The sequence below is a fragment of the Engystomops pustulosus genome, chromosome 11 (genome assembly GCF_040894005.1).
Source record: "Engystomops pustulosus chromosome 11, aEngPut4.maternal, whole genome shotgun sequence".
Taxonomy (NCBI): domain Eukaryota; kingdom Metazoa; phylum Chordata; class Amphibia; order Anura; family Leptodactylidae; genus Engystomops; species Engystomops pustulosus.
The window spans coordinates 434,472-455,207 of NC_092421.1; the positions used below are offsets into that span (position 1 = coordinate 434,472).

General features: G+C 38.3%; 1 protein-coding gene across 1 annotated transcript in view; it reads left to right on the forward strand.

Annotated features, from left to right (window-relative positions):
* Positions 1–229: 229 nt before the first annotated feature.
* Positions 230–20,736, forward strand: part of CXCL12 (C-X-C motif chemokine ligand 12) — a 56,398-nt gene continuing 35,891 nt past the window's right edge. The window contains exons 1-3 of the mRNA XM_072131016.1: positions 230–388; positions 14,079–14,196; positions 14,659–14,745. Coding sequence (XP_071987117.1) covers positions 328–388; positions 14,079–14,196; positions 14,659–14,745 — 266 coding nt within the window. The 5' untranslated portion in view covers positions 230–327. The remainder of the gene's footprint in view (positions 389–14,078; positions 14,197–14,658; positions 14,746–20,736) is intronic.

The window sequence follows — 20,736 nt, forward strand, 5'->3', positions numbered from 1 at the left end:
GATGGGAACTAGTACATGGAACTGCAAGAAGCTACTGATCTCCACGAATCCTTGTATCAAATTATCATTGGAGGGAATGGTGCGGCTGAAATCATGTGTTATTAGCCGCTATTAGCAGATAACCTACCTACATAGTGAACTAGAGCTTTGCTGATTTACATCCAAGGATTTTAATGGAGGAAGGATGTAATAACATGCCAGAGGTGATAAATCACCCCCAGCTTCTCCCCACCCCCAGCCCTGCACTTCCAGGCGTCTCCACACTGAGAGCAGCTCATTCCTAACCTCTCTCTTGTTCTGAACACATCTGCCCCATACTTCAGCAGCATGGACCTGAGGACTCTAACTCTCCTGACCTTATTGCTGGGGATTATCTGCTCCTCTGAAGGTAGGTACCCTGGTCCACCCCTCAACAATCTTCATGATGTTGGATTATTTATGAAACTTTTTGAGATTCTGCTGCTGATAAGTTTTGTGAGTTCTTCTGAGATGCTTTGGGTTTGTCACCTGGGACTTGCTGCCGTTTGTGGCCGGTATAATGTGGCGCATGTGGCTTTTCTGCAGGTGGGTCACGTTGTCTTCATGTCTGGAGGATGATTTACAGATGTTTCTTGTGCTGCTTTTTCTTACATTTGTTGGTGAATTGTTCTTCTCAAATTCTTTCATGCATTTCGTAAATTAAAAACTTACTTTTTTAACTTAACAAAACAGTTTTTTGCCAATGAAGAAAGTATTTTACAAGAATCTAACTTTCTAACCCTAAGTCTAAGCTGCTCCGTTTACTGCGGAGATTTCGAAGACATTTTGAAGCTACTCAACGCTTGGACATGTCAGTAATGTAATGAATTGTGATAACGTGTTGCTTCAGCCTTGTACACGGCGATCGCCTTCTATGTCTGAACCTTAACTAATGATCCAGATACAAAAACATTAAACTAGATAAAAAGCCCCCAGACAACTTAGAAAAGGGGGAACCATAGATAAGTGAATGTTTTGCACTTGGAATGTGCTGAGAAATAAGAGATGTTCCCGTTATCCTGGTGAGGCTTCTGTCTGGTTATCTGATAAGAGGAGACCTAAGCTGCTCATTATCCTGGCTAATGGGGCTCAGGTCTAATTCCAGGGGTGTAGAAATATTTGTGATCATGAAATAATTCCATTGTCCTGATGCATTTCATTGTGGCCACGGTCTCGGGGTATTGCCTGGTGGAGTAAATCTGCAGATCCAGATGTTTGAGCTGTAAGAGGAGATTTCATTGCGGTTGCTGTGTAATAAGGCAGGAAAGTCTCGTCTTTCACAGATACAATCTCCTACATGTCTGTGCTTTACCTGCGGATCTGTGGGATACATAGCACGCTGGGGTGACAAGGCAGATTCATGTAGACATAACATTTCTCACTATTTTCAGTGGGTGATACATATCGTCTGATGGAGAACTGGTCCCATCTGAAATGCAGCAATAGAAAGATTGAACCATCCCGCGGACCTCTGATATTTTCATGATCACCTGGACAGTTGTGGCTTTTGTCCTCCATTGAGCGTCTCCATTAATCATGAACATTCAGGTGGTCTGCTCCCTCTGTGTCTGGGCCCTTCTCATGTAAAATCCCACAAGAGTTTGTTTGGGGTTTTCAGAACAGTCAATCTAATTATTTTCCATGAAAAAGAAAACCCAAAACATCATTAGCATAGAAAGATAAAAGAAGCCACAGTCCAGAAGGGTGTGTGACTGCCCCTAGATCCTGCCCTGATGAGCTGGGGAGATATCAGGGCACCACATCTGGAAAGTATAAATGTATCTATTCTCAATAGGACATTCCGCTAAAAGGGTCATAAGAAAAGAGCTTGAGTCATTCCTACTGACAGCCTGTGATGGGATGATGTATATCCAGGTGTCCCTGAGGTGTCACAGAGGATCCTCAAAGCCCCGAAGGACTGAAAACTTCTCAATGTGTTGTCCTGCTGGATATTGTACATCCATGTCTGATAACATTTCTAGTTATGGACAATCACAGGAATGCGCATGATACATTTCATACAAGTTTTCACAATAGTTTTTATCATCTTATACATTTTCTTTAAATCTTTGTATAGCACAGCAAACATTATATATAAAAAAGAGAAAATCTAATCGAATTACCGCAAAGAAAGTAAAATCCAAAAGCAACTACAGTAAAATCCCACATTCTCTCCATATATAATGTATCCATCTATATAAATATATGAAAACCATTTAGTGAGACACTTTTTGTGGAATGGATTTACACTGTGATTGTGTCATACAGTAAATCTGCTGTAATATAATTCCCTCAATATTATTATGTACAGTTTGTGGTAATAAATATATTATCCTTGTCAGTTTCTAGGAGACGTTACTCCACGCTTAGTCCAGGCGGCGGGAGTATTGCATGACACAGTTCATTACTCCAGTGCCCCCCCCCCCCCGGTCACACATGTAGTTACCCCGTGGGGTAATAGAATGTCTATTGGGGTCATTGTCTCGTGAGCTGTGACCACCCCTGTTCCGTATCTTTCATGCTATCTATATGTATACATATATTCTAATCACAGACAACACTGACTGCAGCCAGACACAAATTCAATGATTTCCTTCTGTATATTTATGTGGGATCAGATAAACCCGGGACAGATCAGGAACCTTCCCAAAACATGCGCCTGCTCCCATTATCACTCACATCTGCTTCCCTTCAAGTGTTAACGGCTTGTGGACGCTTTTCTAGGGGCAGTAATAGTAGATGTGGTCAACCCTGATTAAGTAGTATATATGTATATATAACTGTTATTAAGTAGTATATATAACCGTTATTAAGTAGTATATATGTATATAACTGTTATTAAGTAGTATATATGTATATAACTGTTATTAAGTAGTATATATGTATATAACTGTTATTAAGTAGTATATATGTATATAACTGTTATTAAGTAGTATATATGTATATAACTGTTATTAAGTAGTATATATGTATAAATAACCGTTATTAAGTAGTATATATGTATATATATGTATATAACCCTGATTAAGTAGTATATATGTATATAACTGTTATTAAGTAGTATATATGTATATAACTGTTATTAAGTAGTATATATGTATATAACTGTTATTAAGTAGTATATATGTATATAACTGTTATTAAGTAGTATATATGTATAAATAACCGTTATTAAGTAGTATATATGTATATATATGTATATAACCCTGATTAAGTAGTATATATGTATATAACTGTTATTAAGTAGTATATATGTATATATAACTGTTATTAAGTAGTATATATGTATATATATGCATATAACCCTGATTAAGTAGTATATATGTATATAACTGTTATTAAGTAGTATATATGTATATATAACTGTTATTAAGTAGTATATATGTATATATAACTGTTATTAAGTAGTATATATGTATAAATAACCGTTATTAAGTAGTATATATGTATATAACTGTTATTAAGTAGTATATATGTATAAATAACCGTTATTAAGTAGTATATATGTATATAACCCTGATTAAGTAGTATATATGTATATAACCGTTATTAAGTAGTATATATGTATATAACCCTGATTAAGTAGTATATATGTATATAACCGTTATTAAGTAGTATATATGTATATATAACCCTGATTAAGTAGTATATATGTATATATATGTATATAACCCTGATTAAGTAGTATATATGTATATAACTGTTATTAAGTAGTATATATGTATATATAACCGTGATTAAGTAGTATATATGTATATAACTGTTATTAAGTAGTATATATGTATATATAACCGTGATTAAGTAGTATATATGTATATATAACTGTTATTAAGTAGTATATATGTATATAACCGTTATTAAGTAGTATATATGTATATAACCGTTATAAAGTAGTATATATGTATATATAACTGTTATTAAGTAGTATATATGTATATAACCGTTATAAAGTAGCATATATATATATAACTGTTATTAAGTAGTATATATGTATATATATATAGAGAAAGAAAATACTGTTCTCAATCTAACAAAGAGCCGTCTATGCGTTGAGTTCTAGAGGTTTCTCTGGATTCTCTATACAACAATCTATGACTGCAGGCAAATAACTTGATGTTTTACGCTACAACCGCGCACATGGAATCTTTAATGATTCCGATGGGACATAGATATCATTGTTTCCTGGGAATAAAATTCCAGAAAAAAGCCATTTCACATTGTAAAGAGGCGGATTTCTAGTTGAAGTAGTAAAGTATTTGTGTGTTAGGAAGATAAAGAAGAAACTTATTATTAAAGCGACACCAAACTCAACAAAATCTGCTAAAAGTAATCATTCCAGGCAATTCTACACTTTGGAAGCTTTATGCATTTAAATTAATGTAAGGATCTTTCGGTGACACATTTATGTGCATAGGAATATTTCCGTTCCCTCTTTGGCTGTTTTGCTTCTGTTTTGTCTTCTATACTCTCTCTACTATACTATGCTACGTCACTCTACTATACTATGCTACATCACTCTACTATACTATGCTACGTCACTCTACTATACTATGCTACGTCACTCTACTATACTATGCTACATCACTCTACTATACTATGCTACATCACTCTACTATACTATGCTACGTCACTCTACTATACTATGCTACGTCACTCTACTATACTATGCTACATCACTCTACTATACTATGCTACGTCACTCTACTATACTATGCTACGTCACTCTACTATACTATGCTACATCACTCTACTATACTATGCTACGTCACTCTACTATACTATGCTACGTCACTCTACTATACTATGCTACATCACTCTACTATACTATGCTACATCACTCTACTATACTATGCTACGTCACTCTACTATACTATGCTACATCACTCTACTATACTATGCTACATCACTCTACTATACTATGCTACATCACTCTACTATACTATGCTACATCACTCTACTATACTATGCTACATCACTCTACTATACTATGCTACATCACTCTACTATACTATGCTACATCACTCTACTATACTATGCTACATAACTCTCCTATACTATGCTACATCACTCTACTATACTATGCTACATCTCTCTACTATACTATGCTACATCATTCTACTATACTATGCTACATCACTCTACTATACTATGCTACATCACTCTACTATACTATGCTACATCACTCTACTATACTATGCTACATCTCTCTACTATACTATGCTACATCATTCTACTATACTATGCTACATCACTCTACTATACTATGCTACATCACTCTACTATACTATGCTACATCACTATACTATACTATGCTACATAACTCTCCTATACTATGCTACATCACTCTACTATACTATGCTACATCACTCTACTATACTATGCTACATCACTCTACTATACTATGCTACATCACTCTACTATACTATGCTACATCTCTCTACTATACTATGCTACATCTCTCTACTATACTATGCTACGTCACTCTACTATACTATGCTACATCACTCTACTATACTATGCTACATCACTCTACTATACTATGCTACATCACTCTACTATACTATGCTACATCTCTCTACTATACTATGCTACATCATTCTACTATACTATGCTACATCTCTCTACTATACTATGCTACATCTCTCTACTATACTATGCTACATCACTCTACTATACTATGCTACATCTCTCTACTATACTATGCTACATCATTCTACTATACTATGCTACATCACTCTACTATACTATGCTACATCTCTCTACTATACTATGCTACATCACTCTCCTATACTATGCTACATCACTCTCCTATACTATGCTACATCACTCTACTATACTATGCTACATCACTCTACTATACTATGCTACATCACTCTACTATACTATGCTACATCACTCTACTATACTATGCTACATCTCTCTACTATACTATGCTACATCATTCTACTATACTATGCTACATCACTCTACTATACTATGCTACATCACTCTACTATACTATGCTACTTCACTCTATTATACTATGCTACATCACTCTACTATACTATGCTACATAACTCTACTATACTATGCTACATCACTCTATTATACTATGCTACATCACTCTATTATACTATGCTACATCACTCTACTATACTATGCTACATCACTCTACTATACTATGCTACATCACTCTACTATACTATGCTACATCACTCTACTATACTATGCTACATCACTCTACTATACTATGCTACGTCACTCTACTATACTATGCTACGTCACTCTACTATACTATGCTACGTCACTCTACTATACTATGCTACATCACTCTACTATACTATGCTACATCACTCTACTATACTATGCTACGTCACTCTACTATACTATGCTACGTCACTCTACTATACTATGCTATGTCACTCTACTATGCTATGCTGCGTCACTCTACTATACTATGCTACATCACTCTACTATACTGTGCTACATCACTCTACTATGCTATGCTAAATCACTCTACTATACTATGCTACATCACTCTACTATACTATGCTACATCACTCTACTATGCTACGTCACTCTACTATGCTACGTCACTCTACTATGCTATGCTACATCACTCTACTATACTATGCTACATCACTCTACTATACTATGCTACGTCACTCTACTATACTATGCTACATCACTCTACTATACTATGCTACGTCACTCTACTATACTATGCTACGTCACTCTACTATACTATGCTACATCACTCTACTATACTATGCTACATCACTCTACTATACTATGCTACATCACTCTACTATACTATGCTACATCACTCTACTATGCTATGCTAAATCACTCTACTATACTATGCTACGTCACTCTACTATACTATGCTACGTCACTCTACTATACTATGCTACGTCACTCTACTATACTATGCTACGTCACTCTACTATACTATGCTACATCACTCTACTATACTATGCTACGTCACTCTACTATACTATGCTACATCACTCTACTATACTATGCTACAGCACTCTACTATACTATGCTACGTCACTCTACTATACTATGCTACATCACTCTACTATACTATGCTACATCACTCTAGTATACTATGCTACATCACTCTACTATACTATGCTACATCACTCTACTATGCTATGCTAAATCACTCTACTATACTATGCTACGTCACTCTACTATACTATGCTACGTCACTCTACTATACTATGCTACGTCACTCTACTATACTATGCTACATCACTCTACTATGCTATGCTAAATCACTCTACTATACAATGCTATGTCACTCTACTATACTATGCTACAACACTCTACTATACTATGCTACGTCACTCTACTATACTATGCAACGTCACTCTACTATACTATGCTACATCACTCTACTATACTATGCTACATCACTCTACTATACTATGCTACGTCACTCTACTATACTATGCTACGTCACTCTACTATGCTATGCTACGTCACTCTACTATACTATGCTACATCACTCTACTATACTGTGCTACATCACTCTTCTATGCTATGCTAAATCACTCTACTATACTATGCTACATCATTCTACTATACTATGCTACATCACTCTACTATACTATGCTACGTCACTCTACTATGCTATGCTACGTCACTCTACTATACTATGCTATGTCACTCTACTATACTATGCAACGTCACTCTACTATGCTATGCTACATCACTCTACTATACTATGCTACATCACTCTACTATACTATGCTACGTCACTCTACTATACTATGCTATGTCACTCTACTATACTATGCTACATCATTCTACTATACTATGCTACGTCACTCTACTATACTATGCTACGTCACTCTACTATACTATGCTACGTCACCCTACTATACTATGCTACGTCACTCTACTATGCTTTGCTACATCTCTCTACTATATTATGCTACATCACTCTACTATACTATGCTAAATCCGTCGCGTTTTCCCGACGTGTTACCTGAATATTTCCGATTTGTGCCGATTGTACCTGAATTGCCCCAGGATTTTGGCGCACGCCATCGGATTGTGGCGCATCGGCGCCGGCATGCGCGCGACGGAAATGGGGGGGTGTGGCCGAACAAAAACCCGACAGATTCGGAAAAACCGCTGGATCGCGAATGGGCCGGGTAAGTAAATCTGCCCCATAGTGTTTTAATCCCTCTTTTATGAGGCTCATTTGCTAATAAAATGAACAAACTTTCTGCAGCTAAGAACAAATGGCAGGGAAAAGATAAAAGATCAGACGATAAAAGCAACTCATGGAGAGGCCCCTTTGCAGTGACTTTATTTGCCGGACCTGACCACTATTTTTTTCTCTAAAAAATTCCTATTAGTTTCCTGTAAATGTTATTCAAGAGACATTCAGGTGTCGCCATTGTGATTGTCAAACTGTTTAGAACTTGTGACCTAACACTGACATGAGAAAATCTAGATGCTTCTTAATTACGCTGAAGAATTCGTGTTTGCGGTGATCTAATAAATAATGTAGTTCATCTTAAAGGCAAAGTCATTTCTCAACTTCTAAAATATCCCCAAAGGAAAGTCTGTGGCTTGAAGCATCAACCATCAATGCTTGGAGATCTACGGAAGATATGAAGCTCTGGAATTCCTGTGAAAACATTTTATAGTTGGTTGCAGATGAGGGCAGAATGTTATAGAGAATAACCCCCATCTTCTATACAGCAAACAACTGTAGTATTAGTGATCAAGTATTTACAAAATACTCAAGTATCAGGGCCAGAAGCATCAGGGCCAGAAGTATCAGGGCCACGATGGAGACCGGTAGGGTGTCCAGAGATAGTCGGACATTTACATTGGATAATTGCTGCTAATGGGAGTCTACGTCCAGTTGTGTCTGGATTGACTGACATTGTTTTACTTTCCAAATTCCAGTGACTGTAACATAAAACTTTCCATGTTCTTTGTCCTCTCAATGCATTACAATATAACCGGTAAAACTGTCAGCTTAAACACTGCTTAACCTATAAATAACCTCAATATTAGTAATAGAGAATATAATAATTCTATAATTCAATGTTATTAACAAAAATGCATCATTTCACACATATAATTCTCATCTGTCTCCATCAGTCCGGCTGTTGGGCTTTTTGGTTGCCCATGGACCCGACCATAAACTCAGTCCTGACTATAAACCATGAGGTTTCTCTCCCATGAACTTGCATCTTCTGTACTGCAGGAGCAGGGGAGGAGTGGAAGGAGACCAAGGGCCACATGTATCACTGTTTGTTTTGTTATTTTTGCGCCTTTTCATACTGGCGCACTGTTTTTGTGCCATTTTTGCGATTAAACGCCAAACTAGCAGCGCAGCAAAAATATAAGGCACTTACATGTGATCCTGCTACAAGCTCCTCTCTGCTTCTCCCACAGCCCAGAATGAAGATAACACTCACAGCAGCACCCAGGTGTGTGACACCCAGCACCCAGTGACCTCCTCAGCAGGGGCTTCTCCTGGAGGGGATCCCCCAGTGCTGGTCTCCTGCTGTACCCCTGTAATTCTGCACAGTATCCCCCTCAGACACACTGGTGATACTGTGCAGAATTACATGGGGGACACTTGTAAGTAGTATCTGCAACATTCTGCAAACTTCTGCAAACTTTTGCAAAGTTCTCTTCTCTCTTGCTTTGAGCTCAGGAGTTTGCAGAATATTTTGTAAATAGAAGGTGATGAACTGTAAATAGAGTCTGCATGTGTTCTAGTGTCTGCAGAGTATCTAATGTATCTATTATATGTTCCAGTGTCTGGCTGAGCTCTGCTGCTAGAAATGAGCTGTTCTGCACAGGGGCTCAGTGCTTTCTTCTCAGATAACGCCACCTTCGGGCTGGAGTGTTTTTGCGCCCGTTTTTGCTCCTAAATGAAAACGTTGCAAGTGATGAATATCATTAGGCGCAGCAAAACATCTGGATTGGAAAGATAGATGAGGGAAAGCTGCTTATTTTTGCTGCGCGGCTAGTTTGCCATTTAATCGCAAAAATGGCGCAAAAACGGTGCGCCTGAATGAAAAGGCGCAAAAACAACAGAAAAAACGAGTGATACATGTGGCCCATTGTATTTAATATTTTGTAAGATTTACTTTCAGGTGATCTCTCTGTTATTGCTATGACTGATCACTGTATGACGATATGTTTCGAATTGCTAAGTCTCGTATTCATGGGCAAATCATGAAACAAGCAGCATAGTCTTCATTCATTATCATTTACATAAATATTTATCAAAATGTCTCAGTGAGAAATGTTTTTGACAATTAGATGACAGTTCTCTATCTTATACATTAACATGATTCATATTCTAGAATTTAATAATATTGTAAACACTGATGTTGCAAAAAATTGTTGAAATGAAAAAGCTAATTTGTTGAAACATTTAGGGGAGATCCATCTAGTATGAAATGTAACACCGAGGCCTCTTGGGAGAAAATGTGCTGAAGCAAAGCGCGGACAGACAAGTGTACAGTGTAATAATGACACTGATGACACGAGTCCTATGTGACAGCTCCGGACGCCACGTTCTCTCTGGGATCGTTTTCCATGTTCGTTTTTCCGAAGTTGCTGTGTATAAAGAAATCATATGAAGGAATTCTATTCTTACAGTTTTACCATAGTTACTACTTCTGATAGGCACAAGGGGGAAGGATTCAGTGAGCGTGTGGCACAAATTAGTGGCTAATAATAATGAGCCGCGTCTTTGTGATGTTTGTTGCTTTGCACGATGCAGACGCTTATGAAAACAATCTAAATTGTGTGTGAAAATCCGAGATGTATCATGTCTACAAGTAAAAACTCTCACACAACTATTTATCATAAAAAGAAAGCTGGACTTCTGTATTATGTATCAGTAATATGTCATTTAGCCATAGATTACAAAATGGGATGGAAAATGTGTCCTACCCTCAAAAAAATAATTTAATATAAGGTCTGACGGCGGGAAAGGAGGATGGGCTGAAGTGAATGAAAGGGGAGATTGGAGTAATCTGTAATTGAGACATATTAGGGAAAACAGTCTACGGGAGAAGCGGCAGCCATGGAAAGCAAAGGGGACAGGAAATGGAAAGCGGACAGGAAGGGAGCGGGGGCCAATAGGAAGCAGCCTCTGAGAGAGATAGAAGGGCGCATGGGAGCATCTTGTGGGGGAAAAAGTGACCCTTGAGACCCCTTTATTACATAAATTATAGGTTGTCGCTCATAGAAATAGAAAGAGTGGGCTGAATATAATTCTTAACAATTTAATAGAAAATTATTAGAAAAAATGTAACTGATTTTTTCAGTTTTATAGAAAATGTTATTGATTAGTATTTCTCTTATGTGTCTCATAGTTAGTAGGTTATACAGGATAATGAAACAATATTATATAACATAAAAGGATAAACCAGGTGTAAAGTGGAACTACATATGAGAGGTTACCTTTTAGGGAACATTATAAAAGTCTTCTACCAGAACTTTAAATAAATCCAGACAACTTTTACATCCTTTAAGATTGAGGAAGCTTTAAGAAAATAAATGAAAACTCATGTAGGATTGTGTTCCAAAAAATACAAATAAACTACTCAGTGCTATGTTTAAACAGAAATTTAGGATGGTTGCGGCACTTGATTGGGTCCTATTTGGAACGCATAGTACTATTAACCCCGATTTGCACATTGTAATGAATGATGAGAAAAAAAAGTATGGCAGTATATGGTAGGATCAGACAACCGGGGATTAAAGTACCCTAGGGGGTCTGAAAAATAGTAAAAATATACATAAAAATAAGTTTAAAAAAATTATAGTAAAAAAACCCTACAAATTAAAAGCACACCAATTTCCCTGCTACTTACATAAATATAAATAAATAGTTAAAATGATAAACATGTTAGGTGTCCCAAAATTTATGATCTATTAAAATATAATAACAGTTATTCCCAAAAATTATCGCCCAAATTCAAAAATGCCACTTTTTTGTCATTTTGAAAAATATAAGCAATTCATTAAGTGATCAAAAGGCTGTAAGTCCTTAAAATTGCAGCATTGAAAACTTCATCAAAGTCGCAAAAAATGACACCACCCACAGCTCCGAGCACTGAAGTATGAAAAGGTTATTAGCGCCAGAAGACGGCAAAATTAAGGATTTTTTGTTGTACAGGAGGTTTTAATTTTTATAAATTTATGAAAACATGTCTTAAGGGTTTTGTAGAGAGATATGGTGGTGTCTACCGATGGTGGTGTCTACAGATGATGGTGTCTACCGATGGTGGTGTATACAGATGGTGGTGTCTACAGTTGATGGTGTTTACCGATGGTGGTGTATACAGATGGTGGTGTCTACAGATGGTGGTGTCTACTAATGGTGGTATCTACAGATGGTGGTGTCTACCGATGGTGGTGTCTACAGATGATGGTGTCTACAGATGGTGGTATCTACAGATGGTGGTGTCTACAGATGGTGGTGTCTACAGATGGTGGTGTCTACCAATGGTGGTGTCTACTAATGGTGGTATCTACAGATGGTGGTGTCTACCGATGGTGGTGTCTACAGATGATGGTGTCTACAGATGGTGGTATCTACAGATGGTGGTGTCTACAGATGGTGGTGTCTACAGATGGTGGTACCTACAGATGATGGTACCTACAGATGGTGGTGTCTACAGATGGTGGTGTCTACCGATGGTGGTGTCTACAGATGATAGTGTCTACCGATGGTGGTGTCTACCGATGGTGGTATCTACAGATGGTGGTGTCTACCGATGGTGGTGTCTACAGATGATAGTGTCTACCGATGGTGGTGTCTACCGATGGTGGTATCTACAGATGATGGTGTCTACCGATGGTGGTGTCTACAGATGATGGTGTCTACCGATGGTGGTGTCTACAGATGGTGGTGTCTACAGATGAGGGGTCTACAGAAGGGGAGCTGTTGAAGGAGTCTTTGCTTTATATTATATAATATCTTAATAGCAAGGGGCTACTTCTACAATTAAACCTCCATTTCAGTTAAATGTGTAACAAGACAGCTGAGTGCTGCGTTATCTCATGTAATTAATAAGAAAAACAAGACTGAAAGTGTTAAGTAGCTGCCAGTGGAAATGATCCTACTGTTCATTAGCTTCAAGATGGTTTTATTGACTCCAGTTCTTGAGTTCTTCAAATCCTGGTTTTGATGAAACAGTTGACAGTTTTGGAAACACATTCAGACATAAAACGCCTTGGAAGGTGGGAACCTCTTGTTTTTAGTTTTTTTTTATCTTAAAAATATATTTTACAAAACGTTTTCAAAATTTCTGAATAAAATATGAATGAATCCAAGGCTACAAGGAGATAAGTGGCCTCTTCTTAAAATAAGTGCCGCGAGCGGGTGCACATCTCCGTGACTCTGCCCAAGAGAACACAAAGAGGCAGATTTATCATAAGTCGTGTGCCGAGTGAGACTAGACTGCCCTGTGCTGCCCGGGATGTGTGTGTGTGATAGGATACAGATCTGATGTCTTCTTGTACTTTGTACCTCTTATTAGTTTTCTTAACTTACGCCAGAAAGCTGCATCAAAATTCATAATTTTTAGCTTCACTAAACTTTTTGTAGCCTCCTTTGTCATTCTAGTTTGAAAAATGTCCGAAAAGTGTCTAAAACCCTTTGGGGCAGACAGTTATTTGGTGCAAATTCCGACAGAAGAAAGAAATTGCTAAATCTGCCCCCAAGTTCTACATATAATTCTTATAAAGGATTGAGGTGCATTGTGGGCGATGCCGGGTACAGCTCTTACTCCAGAATTGTGTTCACAAAATGTTTGCTCATCACTTGATTGTTTAAGAAAGATTTATAAACAATAAGAAGAATTATCTCTCGTCAATGAGTTCATCTTAGTTGATGTGATTTAACCTCGTGCATTTGAGTCTCGTTTATCTTTCCATTTCTTTACTCTTTGTAATATATATTTCTGAATGACTCTTATAAAACGCATCGCTGTAGAGCAAGTCATGACAAATGTTTTCTCAATGCCTGTTCTCGAGGCAGGGGTTGTACTTGTAATGTTTGTGTTGTGTCCCCACAGAGAAGCCGGTCAGCTTGACTTACCGATGTCCTTGTAGATATTATGAAAGTAATGTGGCCAAAAGCAACATCAAACACCTGAAGATCCTCTCCACCACCAACTGCTCCCTGCAGATTGTGTAAGTACAAAGCAATCAAAGAAAACAAAGAGAGGGAATACAACGTTCTCTAGCTCAGTGACATCTTACATCTGCACAAGCAGAATTCTTAGTATCATTTTGTCATAGATATAAGTTCCTCGTAATACTTGTTGTCTGCAATAAAAAGTAACTCGATTTTGAGCCCAACACAAGGAGAACATCCCCCGTCCTGTAGCAGACAAAAGGAGAAGGTTATGTTGCTGCTGCTAAGAGCAAATAAATAATCTTCAAAGGGTCCAAATAGATGTATTTATGGGACATCATAGAGCAGTAGCCTGCAAACTGTATATGGTCCTAAATGTTACAAATCAGGGAACCAAAGACTATATGAGGGTCTTCAGAAGGACCTAGATGAGAGCGCAGCCAGTATTCCCTCCTTTATAGACTTGTTTTTTCACTGCATTACTTTCTCTTACCCGGTTGTTTCACACTTTTTTACAGGGCTCGTCTTAAGCATAATGGCAAACAAATTTGTTTGGACCCTAAGATTAAGTGGATCCAGGAATACCTGGAGAAAGCTTTGAACAAGTAAGCAGGATGATGCAGATGCTTCCATTCCCGGCATGAATGTGTTAAGGCACAATCTACATAGTTACTCACCCGCCTGTAACCCCACGTGGCCACACAACCGAGCGGCTTCACTTCCCAATGAGTAATATTTTACACCACCATTGTCCTCCAAAAATAATAAGCAAAACATCTTTAAGGTTAACTCTGCAAGGTTTATATAAAAGTGGTGGGAAATGTTATAAGTCTTCATCCGAGAGATAGGCAAAACCACTTCATATGTGTTTATCTCAGATTTGCTGAAACATTCTTGTATCTTATATATAGACTGTATATATATGTAGACACGCGCCTATATATTACTTTTGTTTCATGTAGCCTTCCGTTCCATTGACTGTAATGACTGGAAGGATAAATGTACTTTGCACTTAGTGCTACGTCTTCGTTATAGAGACTTCTAGGCTACTACTAATATACAATGCGGCCTATGGTCAAGGCAAATTCCTCTACGAAAGCAGAAAACTGAAATGGAACCAACTAAGGGAACGATGTTCTGCCTTGGTTCTAGATGGTTCTACAACTATTGGGGGTTGAAGAAGTCATTAGATCCGCCAGCTGTCTACAGGTCGGATTTTGAGGTTCACAGACATGTTGTTAGCATCTGGTCCTTCTCATCTGAGTTTGCTCGCTCCGGTTACCTCCGGGGCTTTGAGTATATTTTTTTAACCCGCATCAAAACATTGGCTGAGTTTTTCTGCCAGAACCTGTGACGGCTTGTGCCATAATAAAAACACAAGCGGACAAGTCCCGGCTTTGTAGTCATCTGAGCCCTCTGCTAACAGACAGGAAGGGCGACATCACTAATGGAAAGGCTGAACCTGACACCAGTGTCCCGCATCACATTTATTTAGCACTTCATTTATCCTTAATTTAACTCCTAAAATCCTATTCTCAACCCCAAATCTTCCAACTCTCACATGTCCACATGGTCGCTGCAGACAAAAGCTCCAGAAACTTCTACTGACAAATCGTGGAATTCGCTTACATCACAGTGAGATTTTTTTGCGGTTTTTGGATTCTGTTTCACCTCAAGCTTCATCCATCACATTCAGTTTCCTTCTTTGTAACAAAAAGTTTTGGAACTCTGATCGCTTTTCACAAGGATTTTATCACATGGAGTCTGATCTGCAGGAGACAAGTTATAGAAGAGAAAACTCTAAGCAATGAAATATGTCAGTAGGAAAGAACTTTCTGTTTGTGTTGTTGCTTTTTTTTTAGTTTTTTTTAGTTTTTCAGAGCCCACTGTGAAGTCCCACTTAGTAAATGCCAGTTCTTGCCTGTCTGTACATGTATCACTTAGGACGACTCCCAATATAAATGACTGGATTATATCTTCCCGTTTCGCTCCCATAACACGAGGCTACAGACTGCGCTGCATGGAGTTGCCCTTTAGCTTTGTTTGCAGCAGCCATTTTTCATTCTAGAGCCTGTGATTTTTTTCCCACACTCCTCTGCTTCTGCCCGTTGTACATGTGTAAAGTTTTCAGCCGGTCTATTCTCGTTCCCTCGTGCTTACAAATCTGCCATAAATCAATGGAGCTCGACTCTGAGAAAACGGCTCATGTCTCCTCTGGGAATAGGTGGATTCCAAGTTCACGGATCCTCTGTTGCTATATTTGCCTTGTAAACACGAGGTTTGCAGTGACAATTTAAAGGGAACCTGTCACCACACTACCCCCCCCCCCCCACAAACTGCACTTTCTTCTGTAATATATTAACCCCTGGAGGTGTTTTTGGCATATTTTGAGGTTGCAGCATGATTGGAAATGGTATTTTATTCTTTTGTAAAATGTAATTATGACGTCATTCTCTGGCTATCCGCAATCGGGGAGGGGGGGGGGGGCGGGACACCAGATGCATGGAGCGGGCAGAACAGACTGGCTGTAGTAGTGGGTGGTCTGACTGCTTGACTCTATGGTACAAAACCATAAAAGATGATATTTCATTCATGCTGCAACCAAGAAATGTGCTAAAAAGACCCCCAGCGGACGTACATATCACAGAAGAAGGCACCGTGTGTGGGCCGGGGGGTCAGTGTGCTGACAGGTTCCCTTTCATATATATTTCATGGCTCTATGGTCACAACCACAATTACAGTCGTGTGCTTGGGATCTTAGAGGAACTGATCTGCTAACTACATCTCCAGCTTTATAAAATATACATTGTGACGATCACTATACGTTATTTGTCTCGAAGGGTCACATTATCTATTGATAACAAGTCAATGGCTCAACTATCAAATGTCAAAGAAACTTTACTTGAGGAATTATTCATGAAATGACAATGGTTCTGGACCTTCAGGCGAACTTGTAATAATTTAATTTTAAAAAACCCAAATCTTTCACTAATCACAATTCTAAACACCATCTGCATCTGCAGCCTGGTAAAGCTTGTTCATTATAATGTTTGGGCAAGGAGTTTACTTGTAATGAATTCAAGAACATCTGGATAACCTCCCTAGGCTTCTACACAACCCCTGCCGATCCCTTCTGCCCCCTCCTGCCTCTGCATATAAATAAATCCTGTGCAATCTTGTGGAATCGATTCTACCCCCCCGCCGTCCTCTTGTCGGGAGTTATTCACTGCATGAGCTGCTTTTTGTCTTCCAGCTGCCTGTGACCTTGCTACAGGATATGTGAGCTCCCGAGCCGGGTCTGGCTTTAATTAGGACATCAGAAACCTTAAACGGTGCATAAATCACCCCCCCCCCCCCCAAAGCATATTCTGAGGTTACACTACCTGGAACCAAATAGTGGTTGGGGCCTCTTAACACCTTATCTGCCAATAATGGGAGGGAAATAACGGGAGGGAAATAATGGGAGGTGAATAACGGGAGGTGAATAACGGGAGGTGAATAACGGGAGGTGAATAACGGGAGGTGAATAACGGGAGGTGAATAACGGGAGGTGAATAACGGGAGGTTAGTCTTTCTTGCAGGAACTTGACCCGAGACCAAAAGTCTCCACGATTATGAAGCAGATGTCTAGTAAATATTTCTTTTGGTTCCCAATCAAAGGCTGAATTCATAACATGTCAATAGAAAGCAACTCTTATCCGTATGATTCCTGCTGATAAGATGGACATTAGTCACTTTCCTTTTCACGTTGGCTTCATTGCGTTGTGTGCCGAGTCACATTGTCATTCAGAAGATACAACTTAAAATTCAGAAGATTCACATTTCTCCAATGCAAAAAATAATCAGTGATTTTTATTGGTTGGAAAGGCCAAGAATTCGGATTATAATACAGATTTCTTTTAAATGAAAATATTAGACAAAATCCAATGTAAATTCTAAATCTAAAGGTTTTGTTTTAGATTCCCAAAAATGTGAGATTGGGCAACGTTCCATAAAAGTCCCTAATACTTTCCATTTCATTGAATCTGCTTCAGTACAACCATCACTCTACTTATGTTTTTTTACTTTTTTTTCTTCACATTTTGGTAAATTTGTATTGTAAATATATGGAAAATGAAGAAAGCATTTTTACTGCCAAAATTAGGTCAAAGTTTTTAACCAAAAATTAAGAGAATTCCCAGAAAAGTTTACAGAAACTCTTTAACCCTTTCCTTGTGGGGACCATTCCCCGTGGTATTTGTGAGATATAAATACGTCCCTTTGCAGACATCACACGTGTAATCCCATATATAATACGTCATCTGCTGCTCCAGCCGGGGGAGACATAGGAGGGTCTGAGCTTCTCATACAGAACAATGCTGGTTTTGAAGTTTTATGAATGTTTCTCATTTTAAAATGGAAATAATGTAATTTCATGTAAACCAAAAACTGAAATGTTTTGTAAACTTCCCCTGGCGATGAGTATTAGTGGAAGAAGAGATGCGTCAGCTGTTTGTCTGCTTCCAATGGGGAGACGGATGATTGGGGGACACAGTCCAAACACAATGACATCACATGTATCTAATGTATGAAAACGGATCAGAACACACAGTCTGTGATGTAGTCTCGGGGTATTGTAAATAGCTATAATCTCCCTCCACTGTTATATATGTTATATATTTTTATATTTGTATGGAAATTAAAGAAATAATGCACATTATTCATTTGATACTTTGTGTTAGAAATAAAATACATACTTTTTATTTTTATTTCTTGCCTGATGCTTTGATTGCCTTTTCAATCCTCTCTCTTTGTTTCTGTACCTTAGCAGCGCTTCGCTAACACACACAACATTTTGCTATTGGCGCTTACAATGGGTTCATGGTCTGCGCTACTCTCTGAATTTTTGTTATTGGATCACAATTTTTCTCCTTAAACATTCAACCCCATCTAAAGGATGTGGACTTATTGTCTTATCCACAGGGTGGGGTTCAGTGTGTGGACCCCAGTAATTACATGATGTACCTCTGCCGGTGAGGCTGGAGGAGCTGCCATAGATGTTCACTGCATATAACTGAACACATAAACACTATTCATATTCATTTACTAATTACAATTAACAAAAACGCTCAGTAATTTAATAAGAGAAGTAAAAGAATCATAATGAAACAAAACGTATCCGTGTACCATTGGGTTCGATTTCTGTAGTAAAGCAGCCATAGAGTGTAAACCTTTAGCTGCGAGGACACGACGAGGAGGAGGAGGTTCTTCTGCTTTATTTATTACGCAAGAAAAAAATTCTTCAAAGGTAAAGTAACAATTTCTAGGAAAAAAACTCCTGCACCTTTAACAACAATAGATCTTAGTACAGTTCTACTAATCCTTTACTTATAATTCGTGTTGAGCGGAACCAAACTGCAAAGTTCAGGGTTTGTGCCTAACTTAACAGGTTTGGGTTGAATGGATTGGACCCCAAACTTTAAAGGTTCAAGCCTGGGTTTGGCTCATCACCTGGTGGTTACTGCCCCCGATAAGTGCTGACACCTGTTGTGGGCATTTACTCTTTAAATGGCACTGGAAAAGTTACCAGCAGCATCACAATTTGGGGAGGAGTGTTGCTTCCAGATGACGTCATCAGGGGGGACAACCATCCCCAAAATGACGACGCCCATGGGCGCAGGTATCTTAGTGCTGGTGCATGCACCACCGCATCAGACACTGGCAACTTTTCCAGCAGCATTTTAATAGTGAAGTAAAAAGGATGAAGCTCCTCAAACACAAAATGGCCGATGTTTAACTCCTGTAAGTGAGAGATGTTCTACTATTTGTCTTCTTTGATACCATGTAATGATAACTTGAGCACCACGGAGTGGGACATTGTACATGATAGTAAGTTAAGGTCGGTAGTGTCATAGCCCTAACAGAGGAGGACCCCAACAGTGAACACCCATGATCGGGGACAGGACTGATGGCGAGGGGTACTGGTGGGGGATCGGGACTGGAATAGGTTTATGTATTTGGGGTCTGGCCAAACTCTGCTAAATTACTGAGAATTGTATTGGACTTCCTCATCACTCCTCATTATCTATTGAATTGTCCAATAACAAAGAAAATAAGATTTATTTCTATATGAAGTGTCACAAATCCTGCCATCTGAGTTATGAAATGAGGATTCCACTTTGCAATTTTTAAGCTCCTCCTTCTAATTTTTTACACTTTACAAAAAGTTTACATAAACTCTGTTGACTATCATTGTATGTCTTACAGTTTTATAGTATTTGGCTGATCTGTTGTCTTGTAATACCAGTGGCGGATAATATGTCAGGTAAAGTCAGACAATAGACTAGAGAAACAATAGTCCAAAAGTTCCTTGTTGGTTTCATTAGAAATAATAATACTTTTGACAATAATATTTTCTAGGCAAGTTGAACATTTTGTTGTGTCAAGTTACTGCTTTTTGTACAGTATTTGGATGATGTCATCAGTAAAAGAATGACAAGGAAATGGGCCACCTCCATCCATCCTTAGAATAACAACCCTAAGATCAAGGGAATCAGATGGGAGCAAAATGGGAGTAATAAAGAAGCAAAGAGTCCCTGCTTCCCTGCTAAGAGCAG